The following is a 27,544-nucleotide window of genomic DNA, read 5'->3' as shown; positions in this document are numbered from 1 at the left end:
GTATTAAGAGATGTACTGCAAAAGCAGCTGCCAAATAACCAGAACCATAAAACCAGCCACAACTGCAGCACAAAACTCCAGCAGTTAAGAAAGATGTAGCCCATTTTGCCATAACTCTAAATAATTTCACGTTCTTCTCCAAACTTAATGGTTTTACCAAATGAGACAAAGAAATATATTGAAATAAATGAGAGTCTGATGCATTAGTGATTGCAATTACCATAAGCACCTATTTCAGTCTTTAGCAGTTTGACAGTCAGGCTACAACAGTGTCACGACTTTTCCCGCTAAGCTACAGGGTAATTGGATTGTTTTCATCTCAGCATGCTCCCTGCTGAACCACAATAAGAATGAGGAAGAATGCTTTAAACTTCTGCAGGTTTGGAAAAGATATACTTTTTCAAACCGCACACATCAAACAGCGTAAAATGAATATCCTTGCCTTATGGAATGAAAAAACTTAATACATTCAGAGCTCTCTATAAGTTTCAAGTTGAAAACACCATCTTCACAGGAACTTCCTGTCAAAGAAAATTATCCCTATCAATAAAAAGACTACACAGTGTCTTTTGTTTCTGCTTTCAGCTTCATGGTCTGTACTTCAGTACTCACTGTACACAGAACAAAAGCCTACTGTACAGAACAGTAAAGCAGTCTATAAGTCATGGCATTTTTCGGAACTACATCATCCATTCTAGCATGAAAGGATGTCTTTGTTAATGAATACAAAAAGATGTAATTGTTACTCAGGGCATGCCGGGTTTAGATTGAAGACAGGTAAAAAAAAATCCATAAAATGATTAGGGCAGAGTGTCCACTGCAAATCGTAACCAACTCAACACGTGTTCCAAAATTCGAAAACTGACACTGTGAGAAAAGAAGAAAGTGTAAGCCAAACTGGGGAGCATCTCGTCTGATGCCGTTTGTATTGTCTGAGTCATCATCGTTCTGGAATTCCTACTTAATCTGATATGCACTGACAAAAGAGGCTTTTTTACTGATGCCTTTCAATAGAGACTTTGATGACTCCTGCGCCTGAGACATCCAATTGCATATCTATAAATGATCCAAAACCATGCACCAGAATGTACTATTCTGAAAATTACATGGGATATGTAGACACGCTTGGCCACTAACAGTTAATATAGTTTTAGATACAGTATGTTCCTGCATAGAGAGGCCAAAAGCCCATTATAAGAAATCAACAGTATGTATTGTCATGTTGAAAAGATAATGCATGAATGCACAATGACTGAATCTGATAAGCAGTGGCGGGCAATGTGTCCAAGACATCAGTATAAGCAGAACTGTACTCATTACTGAAAAATTAATTTAGCAGTTGGAATAGACAGCTTTCTAAAGCCTACCTAACAGCAATTTAGCCAATTGTCTGGACATGATCAGACCTAACCTTCAACTGGAAGACCTCGCTGACAGCGTACAGGAAGAACAGACTGCCTGCATACAGCCAGCAATTGAAAAGTGTCTTTTAATCCTTCTCTGTGATAAACTGAAAGGGTGGCGGACAATTAATCTAAATCAAAGGGCTGCAAATTGTAGGAGAACTAAGGCTCGGCAGTACAAATAAGATCTGGGAAGCGGGATAGATTATCTTCTTTTGCAAAACAAAATTAATTTTTTTTCCCTCATTTAGGACCGCTTGAATTATTCACAAGCTCTTGCAAAAAAAAAAAGAAAACGAACCAATTTCATAATGAAAAAAAAACTTTAAGGAGAGGAAATCGGTGGCTGGAAATTTCTCCAATTTGTTCTCATGCCGGTACTTTAAAATACAGTACATGGAAAAAAAATAGAAAGATTGGTATATTATATATTTTGCTCCTTTGCATTTTACTGTTCAAATTCTATTATTTTTTGGAGAAGACAACCTTAAAATGAATGTTGAGAACTAGAAACAAATGACCAACTGGCTAACAGACGGGTTTTTTTGACATAATGAAAAATGACAATGCTTATAATGCCTTCAGTTGGGTAAAATGAAATAAATTCTAGATTGAGTTATAGAATTTCATCATGTTTGTCATGTATATTAAAAAAGGGAACACAAACCAGAACATATCTTATGTATACCGATCATAGCTGCAATAATCTCAGGGAACTAAGCACACTGCAGCTCCAGCAAAAGAGAAGTACCGTTTAAAAAAAGACAAATTTAATCAATTTTAAATCCTACTATGAAGTATGACCTAAACTGTTCTACACTGCCTTAACAGTCTGGGCACTTCTCACTGTTCACCTTTCATTCAATATAATCTGTACAGAAAAGCAAGTTATTCAAAATGTATGCTGTGATGCCTGAGCACATATGCTGAAACAGTGCTGAGGAAGTATATGAGCCGTTTACCTTTCTTGATGCATGGATATCAAAGAATGGCTTGTTCCTGACACTGAAAGGTTCCTTCGTTTTGTCAATTTGTCCATTCTTCATTTTCTCCAGCCTCGGGGATATTATTTCCTTTTCTATACAAAGCAGCCGGATGTTAAAATCACATTGACCCACTGGCTGCCCCTGAAAACGAGAAAAAAATGGAATATTACTTGGTTTCTCCTTGGAATAATACTTTCAACCTAAAAAAAGACCAAAAATCTGATTATTTTTCCTGCTTGTTCTGTAAAGCCCATTTACACATCATTACCCCTTCATTCTTAAAATAGTCAATATTGCACAATATTCTATTAGTGTCTATTAGCGGAGAGGAGTATTAGTTGCACAAATATTAACTACGTTTTTTAATATGTCACATTTGTACAATAATAAGAAAGTTGGATTTGATCAACCACTGACCTGTTATGTAAAGTCTTTTACTACATCAATACATTTTTACTTTTGGTGAAAATGTGCATAAAATGAGTGAGAAGCAAAGTGATGGTGAAGCTAACTCATTTAAAGGTACTCCTGTATCCACTGCGTAGCCTGAACTGCCAGATATGACAGCACTAACTTTATTGATTTGCATCTCATCTTCACTAGTTTAAGTTCTGCCTCCTGTTTTAAACTGACAGATCATTGAGATTAAAACAATCTGATTCATAAATGTCTTTAAAGGCATCAGTCACTGTGTTTTACAACATCCTCTGCTGTGGTTTCTGTTTGGGCCACAGTGCCATGTTGATTAGTTTTAAGCAGACTTCTCTGTATAGCGTTCTCGATCCCTTTGCTTAATTCCAAGCCAACCCAAACTTCAATAAAGAATGAAACAATTCTAGCCTGCAATAACTGCTAACTTTTTCAAATGCAGACATGCGCAGGCACTGTATTTTAATTTCTCGACTGAGCACTGACTCAATAAATACAAAGAAGTCTTTTGAGACAGTCCTCCTGAGCAAAATTCATCGCTATAAATATAGAATCAGCTAGGGACCCACGGATGAGTCACAAACGCTGTAAAATCCTTCCAAGCGCGCAGTCACTTAACTTGAGGCAGGCAGGTTTTATCCTCACCTGCTGAAAAGTCTACTCTCGTGTTTGTGGGGCCAACATTATCTTGGGTGGGACACGTAGTATTGGAAGAATACTTCACATAGTGATGACTCCCACTAAGACAAGTCCTGAGCGAAGGATAAAAATCCTCCACAAATACGCAGTGCACTCCAGATTTCTTCATACCCTGCATGAAAAATCATTATCTAACAGAAAGATTTACGGACTGGAAGTGCCCTTTTTACAAAACGTAAAAATGATATTATGTAATCGGAACAGCACTGCCGGAGAAAAGATGTGTTTTCAGAAATAATTTACATTCATTCACAGATCTAAGTGTTCCTTTAAATAAAATCCAGCAGAAACAGATCTGCAGTGACATTAACAATTGCTCTCTGGAAGTGCAATGCAACCGGAACCAAATAAGAGTTTTGTCTTGTTTCCCTGGGTTCTAAAAGGAGGTAACACACTGAAGACACAACTGTATCATGCACCATTAGACTTAAGGTCAGAGAACTCTCTAAAGGCTGCAGGTAAATGCTCATTAACCTTCACAAGTTGGGAAGCGGCTTCAAAAGAATCCACAATAAGTTCAAACTTTTATTTTCCACCATATTTTCTATGATTAAGACACCTAAGGCTAACACTATACTGTCTGCCCCACAAGGAAGAGGAAGCCAGTGCATCTCCCCATGCCGGACTGTGACACAAGTTGTTTGGGAGACAACTGTGAACCCAAAGGCAACAGCTGCTTGTTCTTTGTCTCTTCCCTGACCTAACGGAACATCCTACACTGGCAAGCTGAAAGAACTGAACCTTTCTAGTCTGGAAGAGAGAAGACTACAAAGAGACCTGATACAACCATTCAAACTCTGCACAGGTAAAGCACTGACACCGTCACGTACCAGGTCATTGAGGCTTAATATCCGGTTCCTCTGCCAGGAGAGTCAAGCTTTGCAGAAAATGGACATTCCAGCACGACAACAATCCAAAACGTACTTCAGAATCACTAAAGGCACGATTAACTGCACACAAATAAATGTTCTCAAATCGCCATCTCCATCTGCAGATCTCCATCCAATCAAAAACTTGTTATTCAAACTCGAGAAGACCGTTCACAAATGGAGACTGAAGGGTCTGAGGACTTAGAGCATTTGTACCTCGAAGAGTGGTCAAAGTCCCCCTCAGAGGTGCCTACAGGAGGAATCTTGTATAATTCATGCCAGAGGAAAATGTCAAAACTGCCAACGACAGAGGTGTGAATAAATGTGACCCTTGTGTTTCCTGGACTTCATGACAAATATGATTTTCCTCGGTGAATGCCATTCAGATTATAGCATAACATTTTGGAATACTTTTTGAAGCACTTTTAAAATGTGTTGATGTGATGTGATTTGTACAGATTCCATTGGGGATATGAATAAATCTGGAGGGCACTGTATATATTAATCTAAATTAGTAGCTTGTGTGCAAAAATGAACCGTTACCTAGACTTTCTTATATTTAGATGATATATACAATCCAATAGAAAGTGCCTCTCGTGTCTCAAGGCCTATAGAAGAATAGTTACGGTTGTAGAGTTTTAATTGTGTTGAACACTATGAGCTACTCCTGAGAAAAGAGCTGCTCCTATCAAGAGATTGCCCCTTAGCTTCACATTTCACTCTGTGCAAGACTGTAAAAAAGACCAGTGAACTGGAGCCGATACTAAACATTGTAGAGGAAGAAAACCCCAAATATCCAAGGGCAAAGCAAATTTCCTGAGAGCGACAGGTCTGTGTGAGAGGCAGCGGACCAGCGGAGAGCGTGTGACGAGCCCTGCTGCACACACAGGAGCGACACGCTTCTTCCAGAGCAGCGCGGTGCTCTCGGGGAGCGTGGAGCTCGGAAACCTCTGCCTCGGGCCTTTTCCCTTCCTTTCGGAGCCAGCTGCAAGCCCACGGGAGCCACAGCTCTGAATATCTGCACTCCTGCCTTGTGTGGTTCCTTCTCGGGAGCCAGCGATCGCGCCACATGCAGTACTGCTGTACCATCACCCCCTACACGAACACAGGTCTCGAAAGCACTCTCACACTGTAGCTTGCTGGTATGATTTCTTCAAGCAACAGCTTCCCTCTAAAGCTGGCAATATAAAAAGGCATTTATATTATATACCAATATTTTCATATATATACTATTTCTGTGCTTCTATGCACAGTGTGCTTTAAGAGCTTGGGATGAGCTCTGTATTGTTGCAGTTTACCAGGTTTCTGATATTGGATTCAAATACAGCACTTATTGCCTATCTCATGTTTTTTTTCTGATTTCACATCTCTCTCGGTCTTCTTTCTTTCGACAATGTTAATGGCCACTCTACTCCACTTAGAGCGAGTCACCCTTCTGGAAAGGCGTCTCAGTCTGCTTGCCACAGCACAGAGAGGGCAGGGGGTGGTGAGGTGAAGCAGCAGAGCTTCATTGCCCACTGGTGAAATAATTTGCTTCCCTGAAAAATTTCTCCAAAACACTGCTTTCATTTAGGATGGAAAACACTCAGGGTATCACAAGGGGCTCAGATGAAAAGACATGAAAACCCAACTCATTTAAAATCACAGGAAAGGAGGGGGACACACCCATGTACCACTTACTGGGCGCTCAAACGTTTGTATTTGTACTGCAAGAAATGGCAATCCACACGCTTAATTACATGTTGAATTTCACACATGATGTACTTACAGACACAGAATGTAATTCAATTACCTAAACCATTTTTGCTTGTGTTTGTGCTTAGCTGTAAGTTGAGTGCCCCTCATTCAGAATAAATAACCTACAAAATAACCTGGCAATTAGTTAACTAATGCAGATGGATGGCTTTAATCCTATAATTAAGCCTCTATTAATACTGCTCTTTCAGACATGTTTTAAATTGATGGCAAACAATTGCCATGGCAACAGTGAACAAATACAACTATCATGCACTCGCTCAATACGTGTGGATGTATCTGCAGCATTATTTTCGTTTTGAAATGCAGCATAAAGCCTGTTAGATGCCCTGAAAGCACTGAAGCATTTCCCCTGCTTTTTACCAAAACGGAAGCCTGCTTTGTAAAATGTACCTATAGTAACATTTTCCTTAAATCTACGCTCTCGTTTGGTTCAAAACAGAGCATGTTTCTTTTCCTGTCCCTCTGAGGGGATTGCCACTCTCGAAAGTGAGAAATAAACCTCATCTTCAGCCCACAGAGGCGACGCTGACCTCCAAGCTGAGAGGCTGTAACACCACATTTGTGAAGTCCAACTGAATCAATCCCACAATATTTTTCTTCTGAAACCACACGGCATCAAACAACCAGGGCCAGGACCTTCTAACATACGGAACTGCAAAATCACACACGACACAATCTACAGCTATGGTTTAAAGGTGGATAAAAATAAAATACACTTTGCCAACAATCAGTGCCACATGTCCATAAATTTACTATATCTCTCATTTCATTGATAGCTCTGAAAGTATAGAATGAAGCACTGTCGATCTACTATTTCTTAACACACTGGCTTCCATTTGAATGCCGCCTAACATATTCTAAGATTTCTATTACCTCGGTACAATATCTTACAAAATTAAATGTAATCCGATTCTCCCCCCCCCAAGTACTGGTGACAATTTCAAAAGTGGCCGCAGCAAGGCATCTGCTTTGACTGGAAAGGAATACGCTTCTGTGCGATTTGCCTGGTTTATATATAACGCATGAAGAGGAGCGAAACTGTGCGTCAACCCCATTTAAAAATGCATGGCCATGTGAGTCATAGTGGCATTAGAAGATAGCAGAACTGCTTCTGTTACTCTGGTCAAGGAGCAAAGGAGAGGTATAATGACTTTGCTATTTACGAGCTCCGGGGACGTCTGTGAAAATTGAATTTAAGCAAATCTGACTTTCACAAGACAGGCAAGAAACAAGAATTCAACAGTGACAAAATGCGTTTCTCACAGCAGTGAAGGAACAATTAGCTCGGTCTGCCCGACTCCTGCTTCAGACACGAGGAGTATTCCAACTCCTGCATCACTTAGGAAAATATGCGGTGTGTCAATTTGTTTAATTAATCAAATCACTAAACCATAGCATTTCAATCTTAGCCAGAGAAATACAAATTGATTCAGTATGATTTTGTGGTAATTTTTCTACAAGCACAAGATAAAAAAAGCACAGAAAAAAAAGACTCTTTCCAAATGTACACATAATTTTACTTAATAACAATAAGTAATAACTTGACATACCAGATGACTAGATCTGTCTTGCATACTAGTTCTAGGAAGATCTTGATTCTTTCTGCTGCACAATAGTTCAGTATATTAGCAATATCAACCTTGCAATTAATGAACTTCTTAATGTAATCCAGAAGCCAGAAAAATAACGTATTTAACGTCTAAGATAAATAACACCTTCATCTGACATTTTCTATATACTTTCTGGCTAATATTCTGTCCCTTTTCCATCATGAGTGACTGAAAAAACAACTACTGAAAGCCTTGTTTAGAAACTCATTGCACACAGGCAATGTCTTCCTCAGGAGTTTCTTCAGAGTTACAGTATGCTTTCCTTGCTATGAATAAAGCAATTGGATCATAAAAAGTGTGTATAACAGGTTTAAACCAACTAATCCACCTTTTCAGCACACCATCTTTTTCTTCACGTCTCTTCTTTGACATGCAAATTAAAACTGGCAGCAGTGTCTGCAACTGTCTGTGGTCGAGCAGGCTCTATTCTTTTACAATGATCAGAACATACATTTAATTTATGCAACAGCCAAGGTGGAAAAATATTGGATTAGGGCTGTTTTGGCCTTTTACGCTTTTAGTTTTGATCATTTGTTTTATCACAACAGGCTGTGTGAAATGACTGGTCAAGAACACTGGCGAAAAAAGAGCATTCCTCTGTGTTATTAATCCACACACGCAAAAGAAGCTTCACAGGAAAAACTTCAAGAATCGACTTGATGAATACTGAACTTCCTAGTAATGGAACGGACACTGCTATCAGACACAACCCAGATAGGCTTCTAAATATTCAGAGCATAGTGTGATAACTGTATTTATTGAGAAGCATTCACATACGAATGCTGCACACTGCTAGAATAACAAATTACAACACAACTGGTATTTGCGTTTTCCTCTTATCAAAGCAAGCAAAAAAATCCCATAAAATAAAATCTGAGAAATGCATTATAACGTAAGTTCCAGCTTTTACTAGCAACTGCTTTAATCCCCACTCCATATTTTACCAAGTACATAAAACAAAACTTTTACAACCAGGCAGTAGAAAATGTAGCTGTTCTGTGTAGGGCGAGGAAAACCGGGGTACAGAAGTAACAAGCAATCCATTGCTGCTCTATGCACTGATTCAGCTGGTTTTATATTTCCTTAATAACAAGAGTTCAGGTTCACTTTGCTACCAATACCTCCTTAAGTGCCATGAAACCAGAATGCCATCACTCAGAACTTCATTATCTTCACATGCAGTACTGCAAAACTTAGAAACAGTCACGAACATGTGAGGTTTCATGCCGCCTATTAGCATGCGCTACAGCTCTGAAAAGCAGTAGTGTAGGTGGGGTAGCAGCCCCTGGGTAACACTAGAAAAGATATGCAAGTCAAGAGTCGGCATCATTACTTTCACAGAAGCTTTTCTTCTTTCTTAAAGGAGCACTGGCTTTATTTGTACATTCAGAAAGCCGTATAAAGCATGACAAAAAAAACTCAAAAACCTGTTGATTTTTTTCATCTCGGAGTACAAAGTGAATATGGTCTCCCTGGGTTTGAGAACAGCACACTGAAAAGCTATTCATTGTGAGAAGATTTCTAGAACTTGTTGAAACTGCATCTTCAGAGACACACCAACACAACATGCCTGACCTGCTGCTGACACCGCTGCCGAGTGTCCATAAAGGCACTTAACAGTTCAAGCGTCACCTTCTCTATTGCTCAGGATCTACTGTCTCCTTATCTCTGCCAACTCCTTCTCTGTCTGTCTTGTTTTTAAGAGCAGATTAGAGGTTTGCAGAATTCATTGGCTACATTCGTCTTAGAGATGGCTTTTTTTCCCAGTGCCCTTGGGAGATCAGGTGAGGAGACAACACTCTCTGAACATTTATCACTATCTCCTGTTACAGCCTGTTGGCACATCCAGTTAGCACTAAGCTTTACCCTTAAATTCTTTAGGCTTTCGGTACTGAACATCTAACGGCCAAAATGAAGGAAAAGTCACTTCAGAGCTGTTAAATTAGACAGGCCTCAGAAATTAAGTCAAGCGGCTCAAATTAATATACCCTATATTCTGAAATAAAGCACCATGGAAAAAAAAAGTTTCAAATTTTTAATATCAATGCAATCAAAAGAGGAGCATGTCTCTAGCTGTGGCAGACTATTCTTCGCCAACAGAGCTCATTACGAAAGCACTTAGGGTGGGAGTTTCAAATAATAACAGAGTTAATTAATAGCTTTATTTAGCACTGACTTTGGAATTTCCGATCGATCGTTATGGGCATTGAGAAATGATGCAGATATGTAGGACACTGAGGATTTACACTGATTGATGGCAGTTGCATTGGCTAACAGCACTACTGTCTAATAGCTTGCCATGCCTGTCTGTGTGCAGTTTTAATGCTATCTAGGCTCATGCCAGATACTCCATGAGCACCCAAAGGCATGCAGCTAACATTTGATCAACTGTTCAATAAACTGTACTTTTCAGTGATCGTTTTAGGGGGATATCTATTGGGGAGTGTTTATTCCCATTACACCGAGAACTGGCTAAGGGACTGCAGAGAAACAGAATGGAATGAGACTGACAGACCAGAGGGCTCACTCAAGTTTATGTGATTGCACTTAAAATCAGTGATATCTGAAATATCTGACAATTATAGAATAATTGTTCCTTATTTGCTACAGATGTTTCGTTTGCTTGTAAATTCAGGATGCCTTGAAATCACTGCAGTAAATATTATCTGAGCCATGGATATCCACATGATGGATACTCCTGTATAAGGAAATTTATATACATGAAGACAATTACATCTTGGAACTGAAAACTGCTTTCGGACAAGAGTTATACATATATGATGAGCAAGGTCTGTTGAAACATTAGAAGAGAACTTTATAAGAGAGCTGCACAGAATCAGTATTTTTGCATTTTGTTCTGTCTTACACATGTAAACCATGCAAGCAATCCTGGCAAAGGCTGTTTGATTTGCAAAAATGTTATTAATAAAAATAAAGACATTTGTATTCAGACATTATTTTAACACTATGCCATCCTCGCACAGAACACAAAAGGGCTTAAAATACAACAAGCTGAGCTACTAGGAACAATCGAGCGATCTCTCCCAGACACTGAGGCTTTGCTGCCTGAACAAATTGGGGGGGGTGCTTCAATACGACCCCATACAGATGGCTTCGATGTGTCTGTAATTAAGTATGCTGCACAAAAACAGTGCCCTCAAAAAATACAAACTGTTATTTTTGCATTACAGTCAAGCAATATGCATTTGTGATTATGAGATTAATATGAACAATAAGCACAATGCATACTTTATGTTTTGTATCCATGCATATATTTGCATTCATATTAGAACAAAACCCAGAGTTTCAAGTCAAGTACTGATCCACCCTGCAACGTAAAGCGAATGTGTCCCAAGTCAGTATCTGGTTGCCTATCCCTTTGAGGTAATAACAGCATGAAGTCTGTGACCCACTGCGCTCATCAAAGCCTGTGCAATCATTTGAGACACGCTGCTGCAGGCACTCTGGGTTCTTGCCTATTCTGAAGATGTTCTGACTTCAGCATATAAAATGCATACGCAATTGGATTGAAGTCTGGAGATTGCCTTGGCCAGTCGAAGATTTTCCACTTTTTTCCTCCTGAAGAACTCCTCAGTTACATTGGCACTGGCACAGGCTTATTGTTATGCTGCACGGTGTAGCACCACCCAGCAGCTAAACTGTAGCAGCATTTCTTTCTGCATAAGTAGACGCAACGTTAGTGTAAATGCCTGCTGCTGTCATGGCTAGACTCAACATCAGCAAAGATGAGTGAGCCAGACCCAGAGGCAGACACGCCTGAGCAGGCCACCGCAGACATCTACCGGCCATGCCTGACCAGGCCACCGCGGTCATCCGCAGCCTGACATCTACCGGCCATGCCTGACCAGGCCACCACGGTCATCCGCAGCCTGACATCTACCGGCCATGCCTGACCAGGCCACCGCGGTCATCCGCAGCCTGACATCTACCGGCCATGCCTGACCAGGCCACCGCGGTCATCCGCAGCCTGACATCTACCGGCCATGTCTGACCAGGCCACCATGGTCATCCGCAGCCTGACATCTACCGGCCATGCCTGACCAGGCCACCATGGTCATCCGCAGCCTGACATCTACCGGCCATGCCTGACCAGGCCACCACGGTCATCCGCAGCCTGACATCTACCGGCCATGCCTGACCAGGCCACCACGGTCATCCGCAGCCTGACATCTACCGGCCATGCCTGACCAGGCCACCATGGTCATCCGCAGCCTGACATCTACCGGCCATGTCTGACCAGGCCACCATGGTCATCCGCAGCCTGACATCTACCGGCCATGTCTGACCAGGCCACCATGGTCATCCGCAGCCTGACATCTACCGGCCATGCCTGACCAGGCCACCATGGTCATCTCTTGGTCACAATCTTCAAAATGGCTTTCATTTCCACTTAATATCCACAACGTAGGAAATACGGCAATTCAGAAATTGTTTAAAAAAAAATTCACTCTGTGATTTTTCTGAGACGAAAATTATAGCTTAGCCTCACATAGCTAGAAATAATTTTGCGCTACATTTTCTATAAAGCCTTTTCAAAAACCAAAACAATTGTATTTGAACACCTACTTTTCTCCCTTTGGAAATATCAATGAAGTACGCTGGCATTGTAAAAATAAAAAGGTTGAATTCTGGTACATACTGGATATATAATAAGCAAACATTCTGCCACACGTTTAGTTTCTGACATTTGTATTTTCTCCTCGTTCGCAAAGTGTTCCCAGCACCGTACAGGAAGCAGTCCTCTTTTTACATATAGGTCCTCATCAAGAAGAAAAACAAAACGGAAAATAAAAGGTGAGGGGCAAAAAAAAAGAAAACAAATTGACTTCAAAGCAAAGTGGAAAGACAAAACGCCTTATTCAAAAACGCAAAACCCTTCAAGAGGTAAAAATCCATTTACTTGCTGACAATGCTGCAGTTACTCCATGTCATCTCGTACAGCATCAGTAAACCTTTGAAAGTCCAATAATACCCTGTCAACAGCCTTCTTTGTCTTATCAAAACTTTTATCATCATCTTTTTATTAAATGTCTTTTATTAAACCTTGCAAACAGAATGGGTCCCCGCCTCACAGAAGGAAGACTCCTGACCTGAATTCCTATGAAGAAAACAGCACACACTTTTACTAAAACCGCAAAACAAAAACACAGATTAACATGCACAGCATGTGTCCATCTTTCTGCAGGATTGCAATCAGGACGCCATACATCTCACAGATCACTTGTTCAGACTGATAATTATAAATAACACTGGTAATTATGCTGATATACTGGTAATAATACAGACAATTATAATTAATAAGAATACTGCAGTGGTCAGCACTTCCGCCTTGCAGTTCTGGGGCCCTGGGCTTAAATCCATACCAGGGGTGCTATTTGTGTGGGGTTTGTATGTCTTCCGCGCGTATGTGTGGGTGTCCTCCCACAGTCCAAAAACATACTGGGTAGGTGAATAGACTTCTGGTAAAACTGGCCCTGGCGTGTTTGTGTGTGTCTGTGTGTCTGTGAGTGAGTGAGTGAGTGAGTGTCTGTGTGTGTGTGAGTGAGTGTGAGTGAGTGTCTGTCTGTGTGTGTGAGTGAGTGAGTGTCTGTCTGTGTGTGTGAGTGAGTGAGTGTCTGTGTCTGTGTGTGAGTGAGTGAGTGTCTGTGTCTGTGTGTGAGTGAGTGAGTGTCTGTGTGTGAGTGTCTGTGTCTGTGTGTGTGTGTGAGTGAGTGAGTGTCTGTGTGTGTGTGAGTGTGTGTGCGAGTGAGTGTCTGTGTGTGTGTGAGTGTGTGTGCGAGTGAGTGTCTGTGTGTGTGTGTGAGTGAGTGTGTGTGCGAGTGAGTGTCTGTGTGTGTGTGTGAGTGAGTGTGTGTGTGAGTGAGTGAGTGTCTGTGTGTGTGTGTCTGTGTGAGTGAGTGAGTGTCTGTGTGTGTGTGTCTGTGTGAGTGAGTGAGTGTCTGTGTGTGTGAGTGAGTGTCTGTGTCTGTGTGTGTCTGTGTGAGTGAGTGAGTGTCTGTGTGTGTGAGTGTCTGTGTGAGTGAGTGTCTGTGTGAGTGAGTGAGTGTCTGTGTGTGTGAGTGAGTATCTGTGTGTGTGAGTGAGTGAGTGTCTGTGTCTGTGTGTGTCTGTGTGAGTGAGTGAGTGTCTGTGTGAGTGTGTGAGTGTGCCCTGCCTTGCCGAGACTGGCTCCTTCTCCCCAGCAACCTTGAACTGGCTCAAGTGGTGAGAGCTGGATGGCTGGAAGCCCACTGGTAACTAGACTGATATTCTGATGAGATAAGGCCAGAAGAGCCTTGCTGTTTTATTGCAACTCCATAAAAACAATAAAATAGGATCGTTCATTTTATAATTGTTAAGCTGATGGCACGTTAGTTGGGGAATTTGTGCTCATTCGCGTTACACTTTCAAGCATTTTAAATTAACAACCCTTGTTTTAAATTCTGAGCTTTTAGCAGTATGTACTCGCATTTTGTTTGCCATTGTAATTGCTTCCTCACATTGCCTAGGTCTTTTTCAAAAGCATTTAGATATGTATCTAAATCCACAACAGAGACTAATAATAAAATATCACTACATTATTTTTATGAATGTATTCCATTAAAAAAAAACTTTTCTAAATGGAATTTGTTCCTCCTCTTAACATTTTGAATTAATATAAAAATATCTCATTAAAATTTTAAATTGAAAAAAGCAACAAGAAATTTACTAAGGCTGATCGGAAAACTGCTCTTTTAAGAAAGCATGAAATTATGCATCAGGGCTTCAGCTGATTATATAATGCTGTTGGCTGCAAAAGAAAAACATTCAAGGATATGGCTCTGAACAAAAAGTCTGCAAACTTGAGGAAGCCAGGGAGCATCTAAGAAATGCGAGATTAAAAAATATAAACATGTTGCATCAGATGGAGAACAACTGAAGACATCAGACCTGACCTGCAGGTCACTTCTGAAAGTTTCGTCACTGTGAGTGGCTAAGGAACGAAGTCAAAAACAAGAAACGGGATACTGCAATTCCTTTCAGACTCCAGAGCCCTTCACAGACCTCCGACAGTCAGAAAACAGCCTAACATGCGGCTGGAAAGATGGAAATAAACTGGAACAAAGAGGACAGAAGATAAACACCTGTTTAAGTAAACGCTGCAGAACTGCTGCCATTTGTTGAACAGACAGATCACCTGCGGCATCTGTTGCTACTTGTGCAGCTGCCTCCTGTCCATTTTACATATGGCTGGTTAATAGCATTGGGTTCTACGCTTCTCTTGCGCCAGGAAAGGGAGACAGAAGAGAGAGTGCAGAAGAGCAGCTTCTGAGTAGAAGAAGAAAAATGAAACTTCCTGCCAAAATAAAGGACGGGGAAAACTAGAGTCACTGAAAGACGCCTATATTGGAAACAACAGGTAATCAAGAGGAAGGGTTTCTGAGAAAAACAAAGACTGTTCAATAGAAAAACAACCCAGACAAAATAGTTTTTCTCTGCTTCATCAAAAAAAAACCCCAACAACAAGTGCCTGTGCTTCTGTTCCAATGCTGCAGGCTACAGCAGAACAATACAAATTGCAAAATAACTTGGAAATGGCAGCAAAACCGGATTGTGTGAGATGAACAGTTTTTTTTTTTTATTACTGGTCTACGTGACATGTGTTATCCATCCATCCATCACCAAACCACCTCTTGCAACTCAGGGTCACAGCGGAGCTGGAGCCTAACCCAGCAAGCAATGGGCACAAAGCAGGGTACCCGAGGCCATCGCAGGGCACGCAGAGATACAGACACATACACACACTCACACCGGGACTTTGTCCCTATAATAAACCTACCAGTATGTCTTTAGACTGAGAGAGCAACCTGGAGAACCCAGAGGAACCCACACGAACACAAGGAGAACATCCAAACTCCCCACAGACAGCACTCCAGGTCTGGACGTGAACCCAGGGCCTCACTGCTGTGAGGCAGGAATGCGAACCACTGCGCCACCACGCTGCCTTTGATACGTGTTGGCAGGCTGGAAAATAATTAAAATAATCCCACGTAACAAAATATCAGATATTTGAACACTGTACATTAATGGCCAGTTTGTGAATTTGTCCCAGTAAGACACGGTGCTGGAATGAAAACAAATAATACACTAGTACTTTAAAATCATTCCACCTGTCTTTATGCCACCTCAACTGCCTCTGGGTCTACTATTTCAAAATTCAGCCATACAGACATTTCTTCTGAATGGTTTTCAGAGGACACAAACCATTTCTGCCTAGATGGCGGGCTGTCATTTTGCTGATCTGTGGTATGCGAGATCAAAACACCATTCCAGAGACACAGAAAACATGTGTCAATCTTATTTGGGGGGTCACGAATCTTCCAGATGTGGCCAACATCAAACAAACATCTTGGTTCCTTGGGAAAGATCTGATTGTTCAGACATCTCATTCCATGAACATCAGACTAGATGCCTCCAATTGCACCAACAACAACCAATCCTCGTTACTCAATCAAGACATATCGCATGCTCCCATCATCTCTTTTGAGTGAAATACCAAGGCTTGTTGAACACTTTCTGCACATATTGCACTACTACTTAATTTGCCATTTTTAGTAACCTTCATATGGACAACGCATGCAACAATCCTATTTTGCTAATTACATTACTTACAGAGTAAAACTTCGTTCCAAGGAAAACAATACAGTAAAATGACCATAGCCCTCACTACTTATCCCATACAACAGCATTTCTTTGTAGTGATGCCATTAGACTTCAGTCTTAAAACTGAAGTGTTGTTTTCCTTGTGCATGCGTTTCTCTTTTGTACGGTTGCAGATTTCGGTACAGCATCCTTTAACCAAATGTTATGTAGCCTGAGATTTTTTTTTTGAGGAACAGATTATTTCAAGCTTCCACAGGTCTGAACATATTCGGACTGGAAGGGTTCGAAACACATACAAGACCTTCAATCAAAAAGCCAGAATTAAGCTTTGCAGAGGCACAGACTCCACTGCCAGAGCAGTCGGCAAGTTAAACACTCTGCCAAAGTGTCCCACAAGAGACAGTGACACACGGCTGCCTTCGGGGAACTGAAGAGCTCTTGAACAGAAGCATCATTTCAGCAAAACCCAGCCCTGCCGTCGGAACAGTTCAAGCAGAAACAAAAACATTGTTAGCCGATGGTCAAAGTCGTTTTTCCTTCCTCAGCACATACAAAATCTCACAACTAGAAAAGCGTTTGGACTTTTTTATGTCAATGATCTTCTTCAAGTTTGCACGTGAAAATCAAGCTAGGCTTTCGCCGACAACAACAGTCCATGTGATTTCAAGCTCATCCTAACGCTGGTGTGCGCCACTGCTGCACCACATTTCTTTCTGACAGAGCATCACTCGCTATAAATAAATCAGGCACAATTTACACTTCAAACTACTGTTTTAACTGAATTAAATAAAATAAGGAACAGACAGGGAGGAGGATAACAAGAGACAGGGCTGATGTAGGGAACACTTTTCTAGTGTTTATTTTCCCCGAAGGAGATCCATGGTACAGTATATGAACATTCACGGATGAGTAACAGGGATGGGGGGAGAGAAGTGGAGGTGTTTGCAGATCATTGTAGCTTTAAAAGATATCGAGAAAAGGACACTTAAAAATAAAAGCTTGGCAGCGAAACTGACATCCTTTTCCTCTGCTTCGTCAATCACGTCATCCACCATATCTGAGGACACGACCATACTGGACAGCTCGGTAGCATTTAGATCCATTCAAAGCCAGGTGCAGAAGGAATTCAGTCTGCAGGAAGAACTCCTTATTCTTGGTCATTGGTTAATCAAGGCAAGACAGAATAACTCAGTAGCTAGGGAACGGTCATTTGCTGTCCACAATTTCTGTTAGAGGAGGCATGTACTGTAACTTCAGGGTAGGACATTTTGAATTTGATTTAAAAATGAGCTTCAAAGAGAGGATGCTCTGCCTTACCAGAAATCAAAACCACTACACTTTTCATTAAGCCTTGGAGCGCAGACTAATATCTAAATTTTAAGTCAGACAGCTTGTGTAAGAGCTCTGGGAATAGCTGATCTTTTATTTTCTTTGCAGAGTTGTAAATCCACATCAGGATGGGGGGAAATTTGCATCGCTAGTCTGTAACTTTTTCTTTGATATAAGAGTTCTGCATCAAGTGAATACAAATGATCTCATTCCTGAGGTACTGTTCTTTTTCCCCTTTGTATAATTGATGCAAATTATAATGCAAGTTTTACTTCAAGAGGAAGATAAAGTCTTAATTTACATTTTTCTGAAAAATAATCCCCTTGTAAAAAATTCTGTAAGATTTCCAAGTTAAAGCCCCATTTACAGTTCAAAACAATCCTTGATGTTCACAATGTATTTGTAAAGAGAACTTTCAGGTTTTCCTCTCTGTCACTTCAGACTCATTTCCCTGAAACTCACCACTGCTTTGGGAACTACCAATAGAAAGTCTCCTATTTTCTTGCAAGTTTACATTTCCCTTATGGCTCTGTGACGTTGGCACCCTTACAAATAGCACAATGGAAGCCACATTGTTTTGTGCCGGTTTGTACCAGTTTGTACCAGTTTGTAAAGGTTTGTGCCATTGAAAGCAGAGTTTGTGCTGCTTTTGTTCCCGAGGTAGAGCACCTCATGTCTTTGGAAATACGATGACCCTCACCACTCCTTTCCCCAGGACGGCACAGGAGAACTGAGCCGGTCTTGGCTCTGCCTGTCGGGTTGGTGCTGGTAAAAGTACCGCCTGAGGTGCTTTCTCTCCCCAGATGAAGCGCCTTCTTTTTTCGGGGAGCCAGATGGCTGTTGTCGCCGTTGTAGGGGGATTGATTGACGTCACACACCCAAAAACAAAAGTGAAATATCTTGGGAATTTTCACAGAGCTTCTCCTCACGTATGAAATATATAGTTTACAAACATACAAAATATTAGGAACCCTGGTTAAATCTACCAGGCAGGGATTGTTTGACAGGCTTCAATAGCATGAGACAGACTTTCTTCCATCACCTCCACTGGTACTAAATAACCCAGATCTCATTCTTACTGAAATCTTTTGAAACACCAGTTCAACTTTCTACATCTCTACCCACACCCAAAAGCAAGATCTGATGGTGCTATATGAACATAATGCAGCTGGGATTTTCATTTTTCGGGTCACAGTGGAACACACGTCATGTCCTGCTAAAACTGGATTCGCTGTTCAGAGAAGCCCAACACATTATTCAGTGGGAGGGTTGTAAGATTTAGATCGATAAGCATCCTACGAGATATTGATGTCCTTTAAAAGAACTGAAAAGGGAACACCAAGACTGATTTCTAAAATCAAACACCAACAAGTTAAAAGACCTTAATCTCTTCAGGCATAGGCAGAACACATTGTCACGTGACTTGATACACTTATTCAAGTACACGGGGACTGATTAATAGCCATTAGTCGAGTGAAAAAAAGACCGGGAACAAATTGTAGCAGTATTACATCAATCAATCCTTGCCTGATGTTACCAAAGAAACAATGTCCTGAGTCAAAATAACCCTGTACACAGCTACAGTATAAGATGTTAGGGATACCCAGTACACAGCTACAGTATAAGATCAGGTGGGTAGCTGCGTCAGCATGCGTAGGCTGCAAAGGAACAAGTAATAGGTTTATTCCATGCTGAAAAAAAGAAGAAAGAGACCTGAAGAAGGCTCCACGGCCGAAACGTTGTGTTCTCTTTCTTCTTTTTTTCAGCATACAGTATAAGATGTTAGGGATACCCAGTACACAGCCACAGTATAAGATGTCAGAGATACCCAGTACACAGCTACAGTATAAGATCAGGTGGGTAGCTGCGTCAGCATGCGTAGGCTGCAAAGGAACAAGTAATAGGTTTATTCCATGCTGAAAAAAAGAAGAAAGAGAACACAACGTTTCGGCCGTGGAGCCTTCTTCAGGTGTGAGAGAGACAGGGCAGTAGGAAAAGGTAAATTAGCGGGAGAACAAAGGCTGGGAGAGAGGAGGAGCGAGAGGCGGGAGCAGGGGACAGAAAGAGAGGCCAATCAAGAGGTGTGAAGTCAGAATGGGTGCAGAGAGGTGTGAAATGAAACTACAGTATAAGATGTTAGGGATATCCAATCCAATGCACGGAGATACAGCTACAGTGTCTCCATGCACTGGGCCTAAGAACCAGAACACCAGTAAGACCTCAAGACACAGGAGAGACAGAGTCATATCTTAAAGACAATAACTGCAGGCTGAACCTCAATCTCTCTGGCACTTATCAGGTTAAACAGCCCAATCAGCAGAATTTAGAAAAAATCAAAATTGTGACGAAAAAAAACGTTTGGTCTTGGCTATTAGACTGATCGTGACAGTTAAGAAACACAACAGGATTTGATATACAGGAAGTTATAGTAGTAATCATACAGTGTCTAGAACTACAATCTTTTTTTTTTTTTTTTGCAATTGTGAACACCCTGACCATTACAACTCTCACACACAACAAAATTAAGACCACCACCTGGGCTGCCCAAGAGGGCAAAAAATCTAAGGCCTTAATCATTTTAACCTGCCCCCAGATTTCCATTAGCAGGACTCCAGCAATTATAAAAATGACAGACCGCAAATAATATGGAATTCAGCCCAGAAAGCCATTTATATGTGTTCTCCTAATGGAGAGCCTAATGTCTCGGACTGTTAATGGAAATTCCACTGACATCTTTGCTGGTGTAATCTTTTTTCAGTCCTATCGATCTTTTATATTATCTCCCCCAGTAAAAAGATACTATTCTGGTTATGCAGGCAGCCAGACAGAAAGAACAGAGTGATAGACTGACACGTTGATAGGACAATACATCACACGTAACACAGAACTGAGGATCCACGAGGCTCTAAAAGGAAATACTTTTTTTTTGCCTCGCAGTAATCAGGAGAGGAACCTTGGTACCAACATGGAGATTCGAGAATACGATCGAAACTTGTAAGTGTAAACATTTATTTGGACATTAAAAATAGTGAAAATAGTGAAAATGAAAATTACAGACCTAAGAACGCATAGCAATAGGATGAGGCCTCTAGGCCCACCTGGTTTGTTGGGTAGTTAATAAATAAATAATTTGAGGATTTCATCCAGCTGTTTCTTAAAATAAGCCGGGGTATGGGCTTGAACAGCATGGCAGTACAGCGTTATTTCACATTTCAGCACTAAAAAAGGTTGCAGCAATATACTGTACAGGGCAGTGCACATGTGACATCTGTGGCACACCACCACACAGCCTTTAAGACAGAGGTACCATAAATAAACTAGCTGGTCGTTAAGAAAGTGGCTGCAAAGCCAGGGAGAGATCCAGGGACTTGTAGCTGGCCACCTGTGCAGTGTGTCTTTAAGAAAAGACACACTTTCTGCTCCGTGGCTCAAGTGAGCGAATAAGCGTCACGACCGACCTGCGCGTGCAATAACACGAGATTGCTCGATAAATCAAAACGAACGCGCAATTTAAAAGGGCAAAACATTTGTGGAGCCACGTGGTGACAGCACTACATATTATCTAGCCAAAAGCACAGAGCAAATTTCAGGGTTAGATTATTGGACTGTGTGAGAGAGAAAATGTTAAGTGTGCTCCAAGGCAAAGAGCTTTACGCCCTTTAAAATTACATAAATAAATTACATAATTACATAAATAAAATTACATAAATAAAGTTTCCACGGTGTAACAGTGGCGTCTAAAATTCAGGTTTTCAACGACTGATGCTGTGAAGAATGTTTATTTTCCATTGAAAAACATTCTAAGAAGACTTTTCCTTACATTTCATTTTCTAGTGTTAAACATTATCAAACATTACACATTATTGGTGTGGGCACCTGCTCACACTAATAAGAAATTTTGGGAATTCTTCACTGAGTGGGCTTTATTTATAAATTTAAATGTGGCACTTCCATAATCTGGTATTCATATAACGCATTAATCTTAGTGGGGTTCTTAGTTCTCGTGTTAGTGTTAAGAATTCTAATGAGGTATTTTATGCCTCGTTCAATAGCATGTCTTTAAATGACTGTGCCAAGGCTTTGACTTTACAAATGTGCTAAAATGTTCATGTTAATAGGAAGTCTTTTTCCACTTTATTTCCCCTGTCTCACCGGACATGACCTAAGTGCCGATGACTGTCATTTAATCTCTTTTTAATCTCTTTCCCCACAAAGCCACCTGTAGGCAGACTCTGACAAAAAAAACATGGCACTCCTGAGAGAACGCGCGTTTACAATAAACGTTTTTACGGTCGTCTATTAGAAGAAAAGCGTCTGGTATGATACCTTCCAGTTAATTAGACCAGAACCATTTCAGTTACTTGGGCAATTTTTTGCACCGTCGAGTAACTAATTCCTTGAGTTGTTTTGGGTATATCATTCTGAACTACTCAGCTCTTTTTATTTAAAACTCTATTTTGCATGAAAAGTACCATTGCGGTAACTCTGGGACCCCGTGTTCAATTCCTGAGGTTTTAATGCCAGCAGCCATATCTCTCTGCAACTCACAGTTGGCAGCCCACTGAAGCTCAGCAGGTGTGAGCCTGGTCAGTACCTGGATGGGAGACCTCCTGGGAAAAACGAAGGTTGCTGCTGGAAGAGGTGTTAGTGGGGCCAGCAGGGGGCGCTCACCCTGCGGTTCATGTGGGTCATCACTCTGCTCTCCTCCCCACTGAGAGCTGGTTTGTGGTGAGCGTTCTGGCGCACTATGGCACATTGGTGGGTGTGGAGGGGATCCCCATAACCTGTAAAGCACTTTGAGTGGAGTGTCCAGAAAAGCGCTATATAAGTGTAAGAAATTGTCTGTGGGGAGTTAGCATGTTCTCCCCAGGTTTGAGTGGGTTTCTTCTAGGTGCTCTGATTTCCTCCCACAGTCCAAAGACATGGCTTCTGGGAAAACTGGCCCTGGTGTGAGCATGTGTGTGACCGTGTGCCCTGCGATGGACTGGCATCCCACCCAGGGTGGACCCTGCCTTGCGCCCTCTGCTGGCCAATGACGGGCTTCGGCTCCCCACGACCCTGAACTGGAAGAAGAGGTTAGAAAATGGGTGGGTATTTTCCCCACCCATGGATGGATGTTGTGATTATTTGCTTCAGTGAAAAAAAAAAGATAAAAATCTTACATTCAGCTTCTGATTTTGCTCAGTCTGATTGCTTCTTTTGTGTAAATAAATATTGAAAAAACTTTGATAAGGTCATTTAGGCACAGAAAGGGGGAAATGTTAAATTCTTATGCTTCAGATTAGAAGAAAATTAAGACTGGGACAATCTAGTCACTGAGAGGTTTGATACCCCTAAATGTCAATACTGGGTTGTTTTTTTATTTATATCAGTTAAAGTTGATAAAATCTCCTTAAATAGAATAGTAAAACAGATATGTTTATCATTTGCCCTTAGAAATTTTTATTTTTTTATAGTTTTCTTTGAAACGTAACAAAGTCAAAGATTTACGATTCCGTGATTCTGATCCTACACAAAGAGCAATGGTACAGCTGCTGTCGTAAGCAGGGCCTCTAAATGCTCCACTCACTTTAGCACTGAATACCTGATTAAGTGAATTAAGCCAGTGATGATGCAAGCCTCCAGCTGAATTAACCAAGTAAAAACCCCTATGAATATGATCCCTGGATGTTACACTTCCTTGCAGGGTATGTCATGTTCTTTGGAAACAAAGTGCACAATGTGGGATTCTCGCACAACTCGATTTCTAACAGCTGCGCTCTTGGAAGCAAATAGGCGGCACTATTAAAGAGAATTTCACAGTAAAATTGGTCTTAAACATGATTAGCTCCGATATACCCAGAAATATTTATGGTAACCCTCGCGTCCTCTGCATTCACGATTTGCTGGCCATAACTGCCGTCTGTAAATAGCCAGTACAGTATTTTGAAATTACTGGCGAATTTGCAAATTGCCACTTAGCTTGGCACCCTCGTGAAGAATATTTACCTCAAGCAAAAGAAGTGAAGATACTGTCTAATAAGAAACAAGAGTGCTTTATAGCAGAAACAAAACTAAGAATACAGTCAATTAAACAGTGGACTGCCAAGACCTGAAGTGAATTTTGTATCGAAAATCAATAGCAATTTACAGGAATTATGGTGTAAGCAGGCAGTGATGCAATAAAACTCAGGAGTTTAGGAAGTATGAGAAAGCCCTGTGGCACTCCACAATGTGAAAAACAACCCATTGACAGAGCGACTTGGACAGACGAAGTTATGGGTCCAGTGTCAAATAGCACATTCAACTAACTGCAGTGCAAAATAGTGGTCAGGGCTTCGGACTCAAAACCAGAGGGTCGTGGGGTCAAATCCCAGGTGAGGACACTTGTACTCTTGAACAAGGTGCTGTACTGCACTACACCTCAGCAAGCCCAGTCGCATAAAATGGAAGTTAAAACAAAAAAGATCAGTGTAATCTCTTACAGAGCTTTGGATAAAAGCTCTCAGCCTAAATATACCTCAGCCTAATAGTTTCATGGTCTGAGGAAAGAGCCGAGAACGTTCGAAGATCGAAGTGTTACAGCTGGTCTGCCACTTGTCTGCCTGCTCTTGCTAGAGAAGGGAGTGTACGCAAGCAGACTGCGCTGCCGGTCGAGAAGTTGACGGTAGCTGTCCGTTAAATCACAGAAGAGAGAGTGCTGAAGTTCGTTAACGTGTGCTTACTGAAAGTCACCACACTAAGGAAATTATCTTGTTGGAACAACGGGGCACCTCTCGGACAAGAAAGGGTTACATTTTTTGGAGAACCCTGTTTGAGACGCACTTATCTCTGCAGAGAGACATCTGAAATATGGCGACGGAGGTGGACTGAAATGAGCTGAAAACAGGTTCCGTACGGCTGGAGCAGGAAAGGCCTCCGTCTGGAACCCAGGTCGAGGCCCGAGGGCGCTGGAGTCGGCCAGGGCCCGACGGGGGCCTGAAGAACCAGGGGTCACGGGCCAACGCCTCCGTGTTCACGGCCGAGCCGCGGCCCCGCGGGGGCCTCCCGCCGCGACCGGGCGCGCTGGGCTGGCAGCGGGAGGAGGAGCGGCTGGCCGCGAGGCGAGGTGAGGCCCTGAGGGGCCGCTACTTCTCCGCCCTTCTCCAAAACACATTCCGCTCGTATCCGAGTAAACATGTCCATCCATTCTCTAACTGCTTTATCCTGCACTGGGTCGTGGGGGAGCTGGAGGTGGAGCCCCTTCTGGCAAAGTGGGGTACACCCTGGATGGGGGGCCAGTCCATCACAGGACACACACACACTCACACCAGGAGCAGCTTTCCCAGAAACCAATTAACCTCCCAGCACGCCTCTGGACTGTGGGAGGAAACTGAAGCTCCGGATGTAAACCCACACAAACCCGGGGAGAACATGCAAACTCCACACAGACTTCCCAGCAATCGAACCCGGGCCTCAGCTTTGTGAGGCAGCAATGCTTGCCACTGCGCCACTCACAATCAAGACCAATAACTCTTTCTGAAAAATGCGGCAGCGAGTTTTGGTGACAGACGGGTTTGACCAGAAACACTTAGATGAAGCCATGGATAGCGTATATACATAGAAACCTCAAGCCTGATGATCATTGATAGAAAGAAATGAATGGACAATAACTCTAACGGCACAAGTAAAGGTTTATTCCATCCGTAAAAAGGGAAGAAAAGAAACACATTGTTTTGGCTCTGTAGCATTCTTCAGGTGTCGCCCAAACATTGTGTTTCTTTTCTTCCCTTTTTAAGCATGGAATAAACCTTTACTTGTTCCTTTGCAGCCTACGCACGCTGATGCAGCTCCCCACCTGAACAATAACTCTAACTAAATACATATATAAGTAGCACTTTTTAAGACACACTAACTTAATTGTAGTCACTCAAGAAGATAAACACTTTCTGCAAAGTGGCATTGATTTTTTCCTGTCTACTTTTGAGCAGTGATTATCGTCAATGCAGGACCTAAACAGCCTTTCATATCCCCCGGCCCTGCATTTTGAGCACCTCAGCGTGCTTGCTTTTCTCTCAGAACAACAATTGCTATACAACTGTGAAGTACGCGCAATTATACCATATCGGAGTCTTGTAAGAAGGCAGATGTTATTTTAAGAATAGCAAAGGGCGTGTCACTGAAAAAATGAAAGGGCTGCCACATCCTCACAGAGGCATTGAGGTATGCCAAATATCCCCAAGCACTTTCCCGTGCCAAATTTCAATAGAAATGTACTGGCGCAGTTGTGCTGTAGAGGTTGGGAAAATGAATGGTTGCCATTATGATGGTTTCAAATCCTTGAGAAGCCTTCACTCATGGCTCAGAAACTAACACTCCCTTAAGCTCTGCTTGTTTCACACAAGCGCTGGGTTTTTTTTCCCCGATGTATCACTAAATCAACCATGTTACTAATAACTGCAAGTCAAGAACATAATGACCACAATATGAAAAGCGATTTTCTTTTTTCTAATCAGGTGGAAAGCAGATGGCAGCTGCCAAACTTTCACGCCACTGACTACACCAGAAACAAGTAAAAGGTTCCTCCATATCACAACCGAAAAAAAACCTGAAAAATAACAAACCAACTGAGTCGTACAGGAGGCGAAAATATGAATAATCTTTGACAGATAGAACAGATTTGTACTGGTCATGAATGATACGCGAGAACACAGTGAATAATGAACCCTACAGATAAATTTTCTGGAAAGCACAGTTTCAACATGCAGCTATTCAAATGTGTCTGTGCTTGGCTACCTAATGCACTACAGTGTTACCGAGTCTGGCTAAAAACAGCAAAGCTAAACGACGATCAGGAAAAATTCAAAAGTCCGCCCAAATAAAAAAAAGATTAAGTGGCTCAAGGAAATGTTATCTCCAACACGCCCACGCAGATCTTAGTTCTATGACAATCTGTGTCTAATAATGTAAATAAAGACATATTTGGCAAAAATGCCCTTTTTAAGCAGCCCTTAACAGAAAATCATATTCATGCAATATAATATGTATGAACATTATGACTGGAAAGGCTAATATGAGATTCTCTTTATGTAGCAGCAGTGCCTTTCAGAAACACAGAATACTGAAATGAAGCAGCAGAACAATGATGGATATGTAATGGGAAAAGAGAGCTAACACTGAACGCCTAGCATCACAAAGCTGCCAAGTACGCCTATTTATACCTTTACATTAAGCAACAGTGCTTTGTGATACCTCACAGTATTCCAGGGAATTAACACAAGGATTCAGACATGGCACTGCAGTGTGTGTGTGAGTAATGCAGAGTGCCAGAAAGAGGATTAGCTTTGTTAGTGTAACTCTCCACAAGTGGATTCAGTTCAAATCAACACAGCAAGTTTAATGGTTAAAATCTGGCTTAGATCTGCGTGAGGATATTCACCATCATCGGCCGCATGCATGTACAGTATATGTGCAAGCATTTAAAGCAATAAGCAAGATACTGGTCGATTAGCATCAGCATTAGTTTCACTTAGTCACAGTCATTAAAAACCCCCTGGCTCCTGAATGGTCTGAAATTAAAGAATAAATCAAACCAGTGCAAATGCCAAGTGCACACCAGGCACACCAGGCTGGCGATCGTGGCTCTCAGGCTTCCCGTCCTGCTGGTTTGAGGTTGTGAAGACTGGGAGCTGTTCCAAACAGTGCCTCCTCAGCTCTCATCAATCGCTTCCTTATGTGTTACTGTCAGGGCTCTATGGCAACCACAAGCATTTTCATAATTCCCCATCAGGCCGTCAGATGCAGAAAACGGATCTCTGGACTCCAGGCAGCCTCCTCTGTGTTTGAGCCACCATCATATT

At 41.7% G+C, this 27,544-nt stretch overlaps 1 protein-coding gene across 1 annotated transcript in view; it reads right to left on the bottom strand.

Annotated features, from left to right (window-relative positions):
• Positions 1–27,544, bottom strand: part of rngtt (RNA guanylyltransferase and 5'-phosphatase) — a 171,725-nt gene that overhangs the window by 84,805 nt on the left and 59,376 nt on the right. The window contains exon 11 of the mRNA XM_006626151.3: positions 2,366–2,530. Within this exon, the coding sequence (XP_006626214.2) occupies positions 2,366–2,530 (165 nt within the window). The remainder of the gene's footprint in view (positions 1–2,365; positions 2,531–27,544) is intronic.

This window comes from Lepisosteus oculatus, chromosome 2 (genome assembly GCF_040954835.1).
Source record: "Lepisosteus oculatus isolate fLepOcu1 chromosome 2, fLepOcu1.hap2, whole genome shotgun sequence".
NCBI classification, from domain to species: Eukaryota; Metazoa; Chordata; class Actinopteri; order Semionotiformes; family Lepisosteidae; genus Lepisosteus; species Lepisosteus oculatus.
This window is presented reverse-complemented; position numbering and strand designations above follow the sequence as displayed.